This window comes from Cucumis sativus, chromosome 6, assembly GCF_000004075.3.
Source record: "Cucumis sativus cultivar 9930 chromosome 6, Cucumber_9930_V3, whole genome shotgun sequence".
NCBI lineage: Eukaryota > Viridiplantae > Streptophyta > Magnoliopsida > Cucurbitales > Cucurbitaceae > Cucumis > Cucumis sativus.
The window spans coordinates 14,958,709-14,971,774 of record NC_026660.2 but is presented as its reverse complement, the minus strand read 5'-3'; the positions used below and the strand labels follow the sequence as shown (position 1 = coordinate 14,971,774).

At 28.4% G+C, this 13,066-nt stretch overlaps 2 protein-coding genes across 4 annotated transcripts; one reads left to right on the top strand and one right to left on the bottom strand.

Moving 5' to 3' along the window:
- Positions 1-1,776: 1,776 nt before the first annotated feature.
- LOC101220144 (putative respiratory burst oxidase homolog protein H) lies at positions 1,777-8,715 on the top strand. Of its 3 annotated transcripts, none has more exons than XM_031886634.1 (13): positions 1,777-1,992; positions 2,087-2,252; positions 2,717-2,879; positions 3,165-3,962; positions 4,379-4,474; positions 4,634-4,752; positions 5,296-5,398; positions 5,828-5,907; positions 6,854-7,007; positions 7,196-7,330; positions 7,975-8,103; positions 8,241-8,307; positions 8,447-8,683. In XM_031886634.1, exons 1-13 carry the CDS (start codon positions 1,818-1,820, stop codon positions 8,548-8,550), a joined length of 2,289 nt encoding a protein of 762 aa, XP_031742494.1. In that variant the 5' UTR covers positions 1,777-1,817; the 3' UTR covers positions 8,551-8,683. The 3 variants fall into 3 exon arrangements, with proteins under 3 accessions (XP_031742494.1, XP_011657239.1, XP_004148243.2); XM_011658937.2 differs by having other exon boundaries at positions 1,778-1,992; positions 8,241-8,316; positions 8,447-8,715; XM_004148195.3 differs by lacking the exon at positions 3,165-3,962 and having other exon boundaries at positions 1,779-1,992; positions 8,241-8,316; positions 8,447-8,715.
- A 1,693-nt stretch (positions 8,716-10,408) lies between these two features.
- LOC101220383 (WUSCHEL-related homeobox 3) lies at positions 10,409-12,187 on the bottom strand. Its single transcript, XM_004148196.3, has 2 exons — positions 11,673-12,187; positions 10,409-10,903 (listed from the first exon to the last, which is right to left on the bottom strand). Exons 1-2 carry the CDS (start codon positions 12,039-12,041, stop codon positions 10,691-10,693), a joined length of 582 nt encoding a protein of 193 aa, XP_004148244.1. The 5' UTR covers positions 12,042-12,187; the 3' UTR covers positions 10,409-10,690.
- Positions 12,188-13,066: the final 879 nt, after the last annotated feature.

Below are 13,066 nucleotides of genomic sequence, written 5' to 3'. Positions count from 1 at the left end.
ATAGTAAACAATTTCCATGGCTATGTCTATCATGAGGATTTAGATAAAAAGAAAAAGAAAGGTTCATGACTTGACTAAATGCAAATGAGGTTAGGCCTTAAAGGGAGCTCTTTTAGCAAAGAATAGTGAAGGGTTTTGAACCAAAAAAAAGCATGAAAGGAAAGAAAAGAAAAACCAAACTCTCCTTTTTAAGTCCACCGTTGTAGAAAGCAAATACTTCTGTTCACGACTCAAATTTGGAGAGTGAAGAATAATGATAAAAAGATGAAAATGTTTCTCCCAACCTACACCACCAACTACTTCATCAAACTAACTATGATTTCTTATTTAACCGATGTCGTGTCAACTTGAAATTAAGGAAGTGTTTGAGACAATGAGTAAGCTATTATAGCTTCTATGTTATTATAGTTTGATTAAAATAGTTTGTGTATTGGTTGTAAATTATTTTAATGTATATTTTAATAGTATGTGTTTGATGTGTAGACTACATTTAGGATTGTATATAATTTTTTCATTTACGAATGATTTGTACAAAGACTATTTAAAAATATTCAATTAGTTATCGCAAATACTATCGACTAAAAAGAAAAAATATTATTCATACGTTCATTGTTTAGTAGTAGTTTTAAAATTTGAATAACTATTTATTTTTTAAATAATAAATTCATTTCACTCTCTTTCTTAGTAAAAAGCACAATTAATGGTTGGTAAGAACTTCAATTATAGGAAATATATATATATATATATATATATATATATATATATATATATAATATATATATATATATATATATATATATATATTTGCAAACTAACTTTAAAAAAAAATTAAACTTAAAGAATTTTTGTCTAAAGAAAACTTAAAAAATTATATAAAAGAAAAAAACATCTTATTTGATTTTGTTTTATTGTTTTGAGTTTTTTGGTTTTTGGGCTGTTGAGCAAGAAATTTCGGCCAATTAAATTCTATCACATCATTACAACAAATATTCGATAATTATATTTTATTGAATTTTGATAATTAAGTTTACTCAATTCAACCTAATTCAAGTCTAATAAACAGATTAGTCAAGTTCAAGCTCAACAAGCAGATGGACTCAAGCCCAATAAAACAAATGGGCCCAAGCCTAAGCGAATAAAACTTTGCTATATTTATAAATATTTTCAGGAAAAAGATGATTTAATTAATTTTTTAGTACAATTTAAGGATAGAAAATTTGAATTACAAACTTGATAGTTATTAACACACTTGTGTATATTAGTTAGAAGTTAGTTGAAGTTATGCAACAATTGGAGAGAGGTTTAGTTATATTGATGAAATTATAAAGATATTTAGAAGATGCATGCATGAATACATTATTCAAAATTTAAAAAATTATCAAAATGGACGTTCCAAAACAACAAAAAAATATACAAGTCTAAATTGTATATTTTAAGTAAGTGAACAAAACATCAATCACCATTTATATTCCACATTTACAGATGTGATTGTAATCATGAATTGTAGTAAAAATAATGATAAAGTTGAAATGGGCATGATCAAAATGGAAAAGGAGATGAAACTTGTTTATCAAATAGAAAAAGGAATGTTGCTTTGCTTAATTGCTGCAGCTACGTCCCATACAAAAACATTATTCTCTTCAAATTTTTGCTGCACTTCTTCTCCAATAGTTAATTTCTTTAACAAAGAACCAAGCAAAGCAATATATTCCTAAAGAACAATCCAAGTTTGGTATAAAAACTAATTGTTATTTAATCTCACACTTACAAGTACTCTTCAATTCATCATCATCATCATTATCATCTTCCAAGGTCAAATGGCCAATGAAAATTCAACACAACAGCCTTCTTCACCATTTGATCCGAATAAAAATAACCTTTTGAGCTTTCTGGATTTTTCCGTAGTCAAATCATGGGATGATGTTAAGACAAAATTCCACCAACAAATGGTCAATGGAAAACTTTTCAAGAAAAATTTTGGAGTCTGCATTGGTGAAAATTGAATTTCCTTCTTTTTATCTCTTTGATTAATCTCCATACATTTTTCAATATTGTTGAATTTCTTGTTTCTTGTTTCTGTTATTAGGCTTTGATGAGAGATCTAAACATTTTGCCTATGAACTGTTTGATGTACTGTCAAAGAGAAAAAAAATAAAGCCTGACGATGGGATTACTCTGCAACAATTGAAAGAGTTTTGGGATGAACTGAAACGGGATGATCAGGAAACTAGGCTTGCCATTTTCTTTGACTTGTAAGTTCTCTTATGCATTCTCCTCAAATGTTGGTTTAATATTATCTACTTTAGTATAAGTCTTCGTGAGTTTGATTTTGGTTATCAATTCCTCTTGTTAGAACAACCATCCTCCACATTTCTTTTCAAATGTCATTCTTGTTCGATTAATATTGATAGTTGTTGAAATGACTTGAATTTGTTATATGGTGCAACACCAACAACCAAATACGAAGGTCTTGCTAACATCTAGTAGTGTCGTTTTGTATTATGAGAACATTCTCTCTGCTCTTTCTTTTGTTGCGTGGACATAGCTAAATAGTGTCAGTAAACCATATATATCTTACTTTTTTTTACGTTTTTATATTATTGGCTTGACGACTTCTAACCATAATTAAGTTATTGAGTAAAAAAGAAAGTGAGGAAGTATGAAATGTATGAATTTAAGATAATTTATTCGGTTTGAAAACAAATTTGTTTTTAAGGTGTGACTTGAATGATGACGATAAGATCTCAAAGGAAGAGATTGAGACCATACTGAAGTGGACTGCTTCTGCAAACAATTTGAAAAGTATTGAAAACCAAATTGAAAACTACGCATCTCTGATCATAAAAGAGTTTGATCCAGACGGCAATGGTTCCATTGAGGTACTATCATATGATAATTAATAATAAACTTTTAACTTCCATTTTGGTTCCTTTTTAAGATTTGTTTCATCTTAGTTTCTAAACTTTTAACATATATCTGTTTCTGTAACACTTGAATTCACCAAGGATTCATGAATGAGTGGAAAGTCAGGATCATCAAGGGCTGAATCCTTGTCAGTTTTGATTCATGTGGCTTGAGTGTGATCGTTTTTTAAAAACAAAAAACAAACGGGGAATTTAATTAATTTAAACCTTTACTGAAAAAGCATTGATGTTTCCAAACAGAAAAAGCACTTGAAACTTCTAGTCAAAGAACTAAGCAAATCTAAAGAGGCCAACGTGTTGAAGGGGGAAGTTGATGATGAAGTATCACTTTGGCCAGATGTTTGCACTCTTGTAAGAGAAACATTAGAAGTGATAAAACAGAACAGAAAACAAATCTGGTTTTCAACCCTGTGGTTAGCCATAAATGTGAGTCTGTTTATTTGGAAATTCAATGAATACAAGGAGAAGAAGCCATTTGATTATGAACTAATAAACTATTGCACTGGTATAGCAAAAGGAGCAGCTGAGACTCTGAAATTCAATATGGGTTTAATTCTGTTTCTTGCTTGTAGACGTTCACTAACAACACTTAAATCCACATTTCTCAGCTCCATATTCCCATTTGATGATCATATTTTCTTTCACATGATGGTTGGTTTAGCCATTTCAATAGCCACTTTTATCCATATGGCTATGCATTTGGGATGTGGGTTTCCGTTATTGTCAACATTATCTTTAAGCTACAAGCTCAAGGGAATTATTGAGCCAAGTTTTGATCACTCCAAGAAACCAAGTAATTTTGATTTGATTAGTGTTCCTGGTGTTACTGGAATCCTCATGTTCAGTATAATGTCCTGCGCCTTCATACTTGGAATTCATTGTCTTAGGAAAAGTAGTAGGGGTACAAGGGAATCCTGTTACCATATAATAGGTTTCAATGCCTTCTGGTATGCACATCGTTTGCTTTTTCTTGTCTATCCCTTGCTGATTCTTCATGGCTACTTCGACTCGCTAGCTTCCGACTGGTTGAACAGAACGGTACGTAGTTTTATCGCTCTTGGTCTGAACTTATTATCTTCATTCATTCATTCTGTTTTTTTAGTATAGCAATCTCAAGGGAAATAATATATGTCAGATGTCAGATTACTGTTCTGTTTATCTTATTTTAGCTTGGTTGGTTAGGGGAGACAGTTCTAAATAATATAAATCTTACATTAATCCTATTTGTACTCAACCTAAAGTCTTTAGAATTAATGTTAAATTACAGGATTATGCATTATTTATTATTGATATCATTATTTTATCACGTGGATGCGATCAAGAAAAGGGAGAATCAATCTTTAAACTTCGAGATTGATATTACAACACCATGCCAGTTGAATTATGGTTTATGTACTTTCACACATAAAATCTTTCAATGGTAAAAAGTGATTATAATTTCCTTTTGTATGCAGACATGGAAGTACGTTGCAATCCCGATGCTTGTATATACAAGCGAGGGAATTTATACAATAATCAAGAAACAAATATATGAAGTAAAAGTACTGAAGGTACAAAGATAATGTTAATTTTATTATTTGAAAGTTCATTAAATACTAAAATTAATAGGTGTATATGTTTATTGTTTTTGTTAAAATCGTGAGATCTCTTACTTTATTTATTGTTTTTGTCGTGGCGGTGTATATGTTTTAATTTATTGGATTTTGCAGGCAACGGTATATAGTAAAAATGATCTAGTAGCACTACGTTTGGAAAAACCTAAAAGATTCAAGTACGAAAGTGGGAGTTATGTGTATGTGAATTGCGAGGATATAGCAGCATGTGAATGGTAAATATACTTCTCATCTTTTAATAACTTAGCCGTGGGAATGATATAAGTTGCAAGTTTAATATATTTGATTGAGTTCAACAATAATTATAGTGGAAGGTTTTTTTCTTCTACATTCTTGTATTTATAACTTATTCTCCCTTCTTCTCTGCATCAAGCCTTACCTTATATATGTACACTTCTTATACAATCAATATCACGTTAGAAATGATCTATCTATCATAATCCTAATTACGTAATGGTCTTGTCTATCGTGATCTTTAATTATTTTGTCAACTCAAGTGTGATATTCAAGATGGAAGCGCACAACAAAGTGTGAAAAAGATAAAAGTCGCAATAGACAATGATCATTACGCTAGGGTTATCATTCCTAATAGGATAGTCGTATATGAAAATTGGTAATGAGTTCTAACATAACCATAACATTGGATTTTATATATTTATTTAGAAAGAGTCATTAATTATATAGAGACTAAGAAAAAATCACTGGAACAAAAAGGTTGATTCTTTCTTTTTTCACTTTTGGAATGATATATTATGCAGGCATCCATTTTCTATCACTTCTGCACCAGACGATGAGTATTTAAGTCTTCATATACGTAATGCAGGAGATTGGACAGAAAAGTTAGTAGAAAGATTTGGAAAGGTATATATATTGTACCCTTACTTTCTCTTAATTGATTAAAAGTTACTTTCAAAATTAATACCAAATTCTAACGTAAGCGTGTGTGTTTAGAGGACATATGCCTTTAACGAGTTGGAGTAATTCCTTATTGTATAATTAGTTTTTATTATTAATTACTTCTAAAGGACGATAGCAATTCTTATATCATTTTAACAGACCATATATTACATAAATAAAAAATGAGATAGAAACATAATATGCTAAGAAAAAATACTCAATTTTAAAGAAAATAGCTTAATTAATCTGAGACAAAATTGTTGAAAATCATTTAACATGTGTCAATTCTCATCTAGAAAAAACTTAAATCAAATGAAATGATTTCACGTTTGTTTTTGTTTTTATTATGTCATCTTTTTTGGATTACCTTCCATTTTTAGACACTAAATGCAGGCAGTTGAAGGAGGAAAAATTACAAAAATCGGTGGAATACACAGACAAGAAAATATAAATGATTCTAAGTGGGAATCCGGGTGAGTGAGTTAAATAAAATTCAAAAACACTTTCATCTCCTTTTGGTAATCATTTTTATATATATATTATTCCTTAAATTATCGTTTTGTTTCTCATCTAAGTGTCTTTTCTAATGCAACTTTTCAAATCCAACTTCATTTTTAAACCATCAATTTCAATTTTCCATTTTCTATCATGTTTTTGACAAGTTTAAATCAATATTGTGTAATAGGCATGTTGTTTTTTTTTTAAAAAAAAATATACCCCTGCAATAATACCTTTAAATTTAAGTTTTAAAAAAAATTAACTTAAACACATAAGAAAAGAAGATTCAAATTGGAATTTGTAAAAGAAATAAATAAATGCTAAAGCTAATGATGTGAATTAGAATTCTCTAAAAATAACAACAAATCTATCCCAAATATTAGTTGAATCTTGTAATAATTGTGAGAAACAAAATGAAAAACAAATATTTTAAGGGTTTAAAAATGAAAAGAGTAAGAAATAAGTTAGAAAAAAACATTTTTTTGTTATTTATATTTTTTTACTGTAAAATTTGAAAACATATTTGCACTTTATTTTGTTGTCTGAAAAATTATTATTATTAAAATTAATTGGAAGTAAAAGTATTAAAATCCAACAATTGAAAATATAAGAGATTAAATTGAACAAACATCGTGGTATTGGAGATCATAATTATGATATATTGTAACATTAAAAAAATAACTTCTACAAAAACTTCTTTTCCATTGTAATTGTCTACACCAATCAAATTTTTGAAAAATTAAAAGAAGAGGCTATTTAAAAAAAAAAAAAAACTTGTTTTTAGTTTTGAAAATGGACTAAAATCTCAAAGATGTAAAGCATAGAAAGATATTGAGATGAAATACACTTAATTCTTAAAACCTAAATGACTATTTTAACGTATGATAAACATTTAATTAGTTGATGTTTTTGTATATGTAGTGAGAAATATCCAAAGATTTTAATAAAAGGACCATATGGAGCGGTAACGCAAGATTATAAAAAGTACAAGGTTCTCTTGCTCATAGGCTTTGGAACAGGGGCCACCCCAATGATTAGCATCTTGAAAGATATATTAAACCAAATCAAAACACATGTAAGTGCATGGAACTACCATATTTTTACTTTTCTAATTACGTTCGCTCTCGTATATTACAGTTTGCTACAATATTTACTATTTGTTATAGTTTGATGACATACTTATCATTACATTTTGCTATAAACGTATAATAACTTACAACAATAATAACTAGCTCAATAATCATTAAATTCATATTATTGCAGGAAAAAGAAAAGTCAACAGATGAAAATGGTGAATCAAAATTTAAGAAGGCTTATTTTTATTGGATAACACGAACGGAAGAATCATTTGAATGGTTTAAAGGGGTCATGAATGATGTGGCCGAACATGATAACGGAGTATGTTGAAAATTATTCATCCACTTTTTGTTTGTTTGGAATAAGTTTAAAGTAAGAAAGGCTTTATAAATAAACCCATCTAATTCTTAGCTTAATTATATTATATACACACATACATGCATAAATACAAAAACAAATTGTTGTTACTCTTTTGTTTTTGCTTTTTTTGCTTCTTAAAATTACGCAGACAGAAACTTATGCATTTCAAGTTTTGTAATTTCTTATAGTTTTTTCTTTTTTAATCAAACCAATTTTTTAAAATCTTAATTTTGTTTTTAAAATCTAAATGAAAATTCAACTTCTATACTTTATGTTAATAAAAATTATGCCTTTAAAATCATTTTTTCGATAATTCATTTCATAAAAGCCTTCAGCCAACAAATTTTAAATCAATATAGCTTTTAAAGTACTTCTTATTTATCAATACTTTTTATTAAAAAAAAAAAGGAAAAAAGGAGAACTATACATATTATAGCATATAAAGCAAAATATTTATAAACATATATAGAGTAAAGTTTTAGATTAAATTTTTTCAACAATTTTTTCATTTAAAACAATTATTAAAAAGTAATATGTTGCTCGATGTTCATATTATATATTTCAATCTATGTATTGATAACCATTTATATTTAAACCATTCCCAGAGAGTAATTGAAATGAACAACCATTTAAGTAGCATCAAAAGGGAAGGAGATCCACGATCCGTCTTCGTCACCATTTTGCAAAATATACAAACTAAAATTGAGGAAATTGATTTCATCTCTCGAAGTCGGGTAATATTCTGATAACAAATTATGGAGAAAGTTGAGGGTAGATGTAATGTTTATATATAGGTTTAATTTATATGATGATGAATGAGTTTTTGAATTAATTAAATTGATTATATATAGTATAATGTAAATTATGACAGATAAGGGCTCGCCATGGAAAACCAGATTGGGAAACTGTTTTCTTAAAATTGAAAAAGGAACACAGTGGTAAGATAGGTAAGAATTAATTTAAATATTTGAGTTTATTAAATATTTTTTAACAATGTTGTTATTTAAAACCATTTTTCTATAAACTAATCATTAATAATGAATTAACATCATTTTTGTTGTGTTTGGGATTTTGTAGGTGTATTCTTTTGTGGAGACTCCAGTTTTAATGAAGTAGCTATTAAATGCAGAAAACATAGCGATGATTCTACACAATTTGAGTACCATCATGAAGGCACTTAGCAACATTGAATTCTCTCACGACAAACCTTCATAAACACAAATTACTATTAAATAAAAATGGATTTTTTCTTAATATAAAAGAAAAAATAAATGTGTCCATATGTATGTATTGTATAACTATTATATATATATAAAAATATAATAATAAAATATCATATGTTCTTCCTTTCTTTAGTTGATTTCCAATTAATTTTCTAATTCCATGTGTATATGTATTAGAATCATAAATTTTTATTAATTACAAATTACAACATCATTATCACAACTCTTTTTTTCTTCTTCTTATTTTAGAGCAATTGCAAAATTAACAAACATTTTGTTAAAAGATGATTTAAATTAAACCAAAAAAATTCATGCAAATAAATTGAACTCAGTAAACAAGAAATTGATTATAATTAATACTTTAAACCATATTAACATGAATATAGAAATTTAAGAACAGTTACCAACTAAAATAAACAAATGTGAGCAAACAATTTGGGTAATAACTACTGTAAAAATAAATTTAATAAAATACAAAATAATCATATAAGAATGATAAAAAAAATGATATTAAAAATTGTATAATGTTCGACACAATCAATCTACTTCACTTCTTAAACCCCTATCAAGTATATAAATAGAAATTCTCTACTAACTCTACTATTCAGATATCAGATACTCGAACTCTTACACCATTTCTTTTAGAGTTGAAGAACAAACTTTATCAATTCCACATATTATAATCAAACAGCTGTTACAACACTCTAATAATAATATGTTCAAGAGTAAGTAACCCCTTACCATGTGTTTGAAAATAAACAACATGGATTAGAAAAACTTTTTCGAAAAGTAAATTTACAGATTACAACTCTCAACAAATCAACCCTTACAAAATAAATATGTGTGTGTGAGAGTCAGAAGTGTCAAATCAGATGGGGGCAATTGTAGAAAATAGAAATGGAAATGGAAGGGATGTTATTATTATTACTACTATTTGTTAAAAAAGGCAGATATTGACTTTAAGCTCAGCTCTCTCTGAAAGATTCTAAGTCATTCCAAACCCTTCTTCCCATTAGCTAAGCACTCTCTGTTGCTGCTGTTTGTTTCTACACCCTTCATTTTATCACTTTTCTTCAATGTCATTCACTCACTTCTTAATTCTTATTCACAACTCACTTCACACACATATATAATGTTAGGATCTTTCTTTTTCAGACCGAAAACAAAAAAATCAAAGTTTCTTTTGTGCTAATTTAGTTAAGACTAGTTCCATTATCATATCATCCTATTTTGTTTTAGGGGCAGTGGTTGTGTTTTGTTGGGTTTAGACTTGGTTAAAGATTATATTTAATTCTCTCAATATGTCTTTGATTGTGCTTAAGCTTATTAAGCAAGAGGACTAACTATAGTCCATAGTGAAAAGTGGTTGGCTTGGTTAAAGAGATTGCTCGAGACCGAAATTAATATATAGATTATAATTACTAGTTGAGTGAAATGTTAAAAGTAGACAACAATTAACACATGAAATGAAGGTATAATTACGAGAGTTAATACAACACTTCAACCTCACTCACATCTCTAATATGGTCATTGTTTATAGTTAAAATACATTTTGAAAAAGATAAAAGAAAAGTATTAGTGATCTAACCTAGAAATATATTAGGAGTAAAATTTTGCTAGAATGTTAGGGTTTTATCAATTTCTTTCTCCAAATATTTATTTGATTATTAAATACTAAAAGAATATAAATGATTATTCTTAAACATACCTATTATTTGTAATTATACTTATATTAAATAATGGTATTTTGATAATTATTGTTTTGTGTTTTGTAGATTTGTCTCAATATAATAAAAACAGCAATTCATTGCCCATATTCGATAACCATAAAAATATGAACATGCCAACAAGAATTTAATATGATTTGAAGTACACACAAACAGATAAGAAAGACACAATGGAGAGAGAGATTTGTTGAAATAATGGAAAAAGTGAAACGAGAAATCAGATTTTTCTTCTTCTAAATTTTTACAATAATAATTATTATGACACACCTAATTTTAAAACCCTAATTACTACTTACCCTACGCCTGACCCTACCCTATTTTTTCCTTGAATATATTTTCTATTTTTTTTAAATTTATTTATTTATTTTCCATTAATTTCCCCATCCACCGTTTCCACTCGTCCCTTCTTCCTCCTTCACCCAACTTGCTCTCACCGGAAACAACTCCAACGTCCTTAAAGTTCCATTGCCACATGTTGTTTCTCCATCTTCCTCCTCCACCGTCGTTCCCTCATCGCCTCCCATCCACCTCCTCCCTCCACCACCCTCCACTTCCGTCGCTGCCTCCTCTTCACCCACCTCCCTCTGCATTAACAAAATCTCATTATTACACTCCATAAAGAAGAAAGAAAAGCCTTCATATAAATAGAAAAAAATTAAATGTGTATACATTCTCTCTCTTTTTTTATTTTTTATAAAATATAGCATCGTTAATGTAATGAATACCATTAAAAAAAAAAAAAAAAACGTTTACACATTAGTATTAGAAGAATACTTTTGACTTTCGATACCAACAACTACACTTATCTTTGCTTAGTTTGCAATAACTATTTATATATATAGAAGAACAGACTAGAATGAAGGTGAGTGCAATTAGGACTTTTACTTTGAGTATTATTTCTTATGTCATCAATATGTATTATTTCCCTTGAGTTTTGAAATAATTTGTTCAAATTTCTACCTAAATTTAATGTACTAAAAAAACACTAACTATTAAAAAAAAAAAAAAAAAAAAAAAACCCATCTATAGAACCATGTTAAATTACTACAAGAACGATAATTAGATGCATCTAGTTAAGCTACATCTAGTCTCATAGATTCTTCAATTGAAAAAATAAAATCAAATTATCTATCACTTGACAGTTTTTTTATGTAACAACTGTTTGAGTTGTACACACAGCTTTGATAATACCAAAGTTTTGTTTCCTTATCATAATTAAACTTATATTACAGTGAAAATTAATTTTCATATACATATACTTAACTTACACCATTATTATCTGTTCTCGAACGTACATCTAAAAAGTCAAAACATTGGAATATGAATAAAGTCAACAAAGAAAAGAGTAAGAACCTGAAGAGAAGAGGGAGAAGGAAGCTGTGGGAGTAGTTGGGGAACATGGTGAGGAAGGAAATATTGAAAGAAGTGATGATGGTCATGTTGATGATCATCAAAACGTTGTCGTTTCATAAAGAAATGATGTTGTTGAAGCTGCTTATAGAGTTTCCTCCTAAGCTTTTGGCGATCTCTAGCCTTGTGATTTTGGAACCAATAGAAAACATTTTTGCCTTCAATTTTACCATAGAAAGAAAGATGAGAAGTAATATGTTGAATTTGAGTGGCGTTAGGAGTTTTAAGCCCATTTCTATAAATCTCTTCCAAAATCATCACTTGTTCTGGTGTTGGACACCATCTCGAAGGAGTAATACTTGATGGAGACATAATTTTTGTTTGTTTGTTTTTGGAATTTGGAGGTGAGAGTTTTGTGTTTTGTGTTTGTGTGTATATATAGAAAGCTTTGTTGACAAAAATGATCCAATGGATAAAAGGGGAGAGAGGGACAAGGAGGAAGAATGATGATAAACATAAAAAATAAAGTGGGAAATGGGCTAAAAAGTCATAATGAAACTTAGTGGAAATTAAAAGGGAGTGATAATGAAGGAGTGTCATGCTATGTTTCCTTTGGAGAGGCATTCATCTCTAGATTTCAGGCCCTACTTAGTACACACAATAACAGAATACAAACTTACACAAATTATCAAATTTTTTATTCTATGTATAAAAAATAAATACACTTATTCAACCATAGTTCTATTTGTGTGAGTATTGATATGATATTAAATTTACTTTTGTCTACTCATTTAAGTTTTTCTTTCAACTCAATCATGATTTTAAATGGTATCTATTGGAACGTATTTGAATATGTTATGTTATAATTCGACAATTTGAATGACAAGTTTCTATTTGTCATATTTACATTACGTATACTATTTTGCATTAGAATTGTAGAGAAAATTGCTCTATATACACTCTCTATTCCTAGAGACATCGCTTCTAAGAATAAATTGTTCTTCTTTTGCTTATGAACATAGCTAATACATTGTTAGTGAATTATACGTAAATTTTTGTATCAGTTTTCTCTACGTTTTTACGTTTTTTTTTTTTAATTTCTTAATTTCAGACCATTGTTCAATTAGTGATTTAATATGAATCCATAATCACCATCTTTACCTCATTGATGAAGACCAAAACAAATGTGTATGATTCCTCTTCCTATTTTAAAAGAATTTTGCTTAAAATTAATTAGCAGTGGGAGTGGTAATTCATCTCTATCTTTAACGTAAGTTTCTTTTTGGTTGGATTTATCATCTTGAACGTAAGTTTCTTTTTGGTTGGATTCATCTCCATCATAGTTAAAACATGAGGTTCCATCTCATATCTAATAAACGGTGGCGGTGACTTTTTCA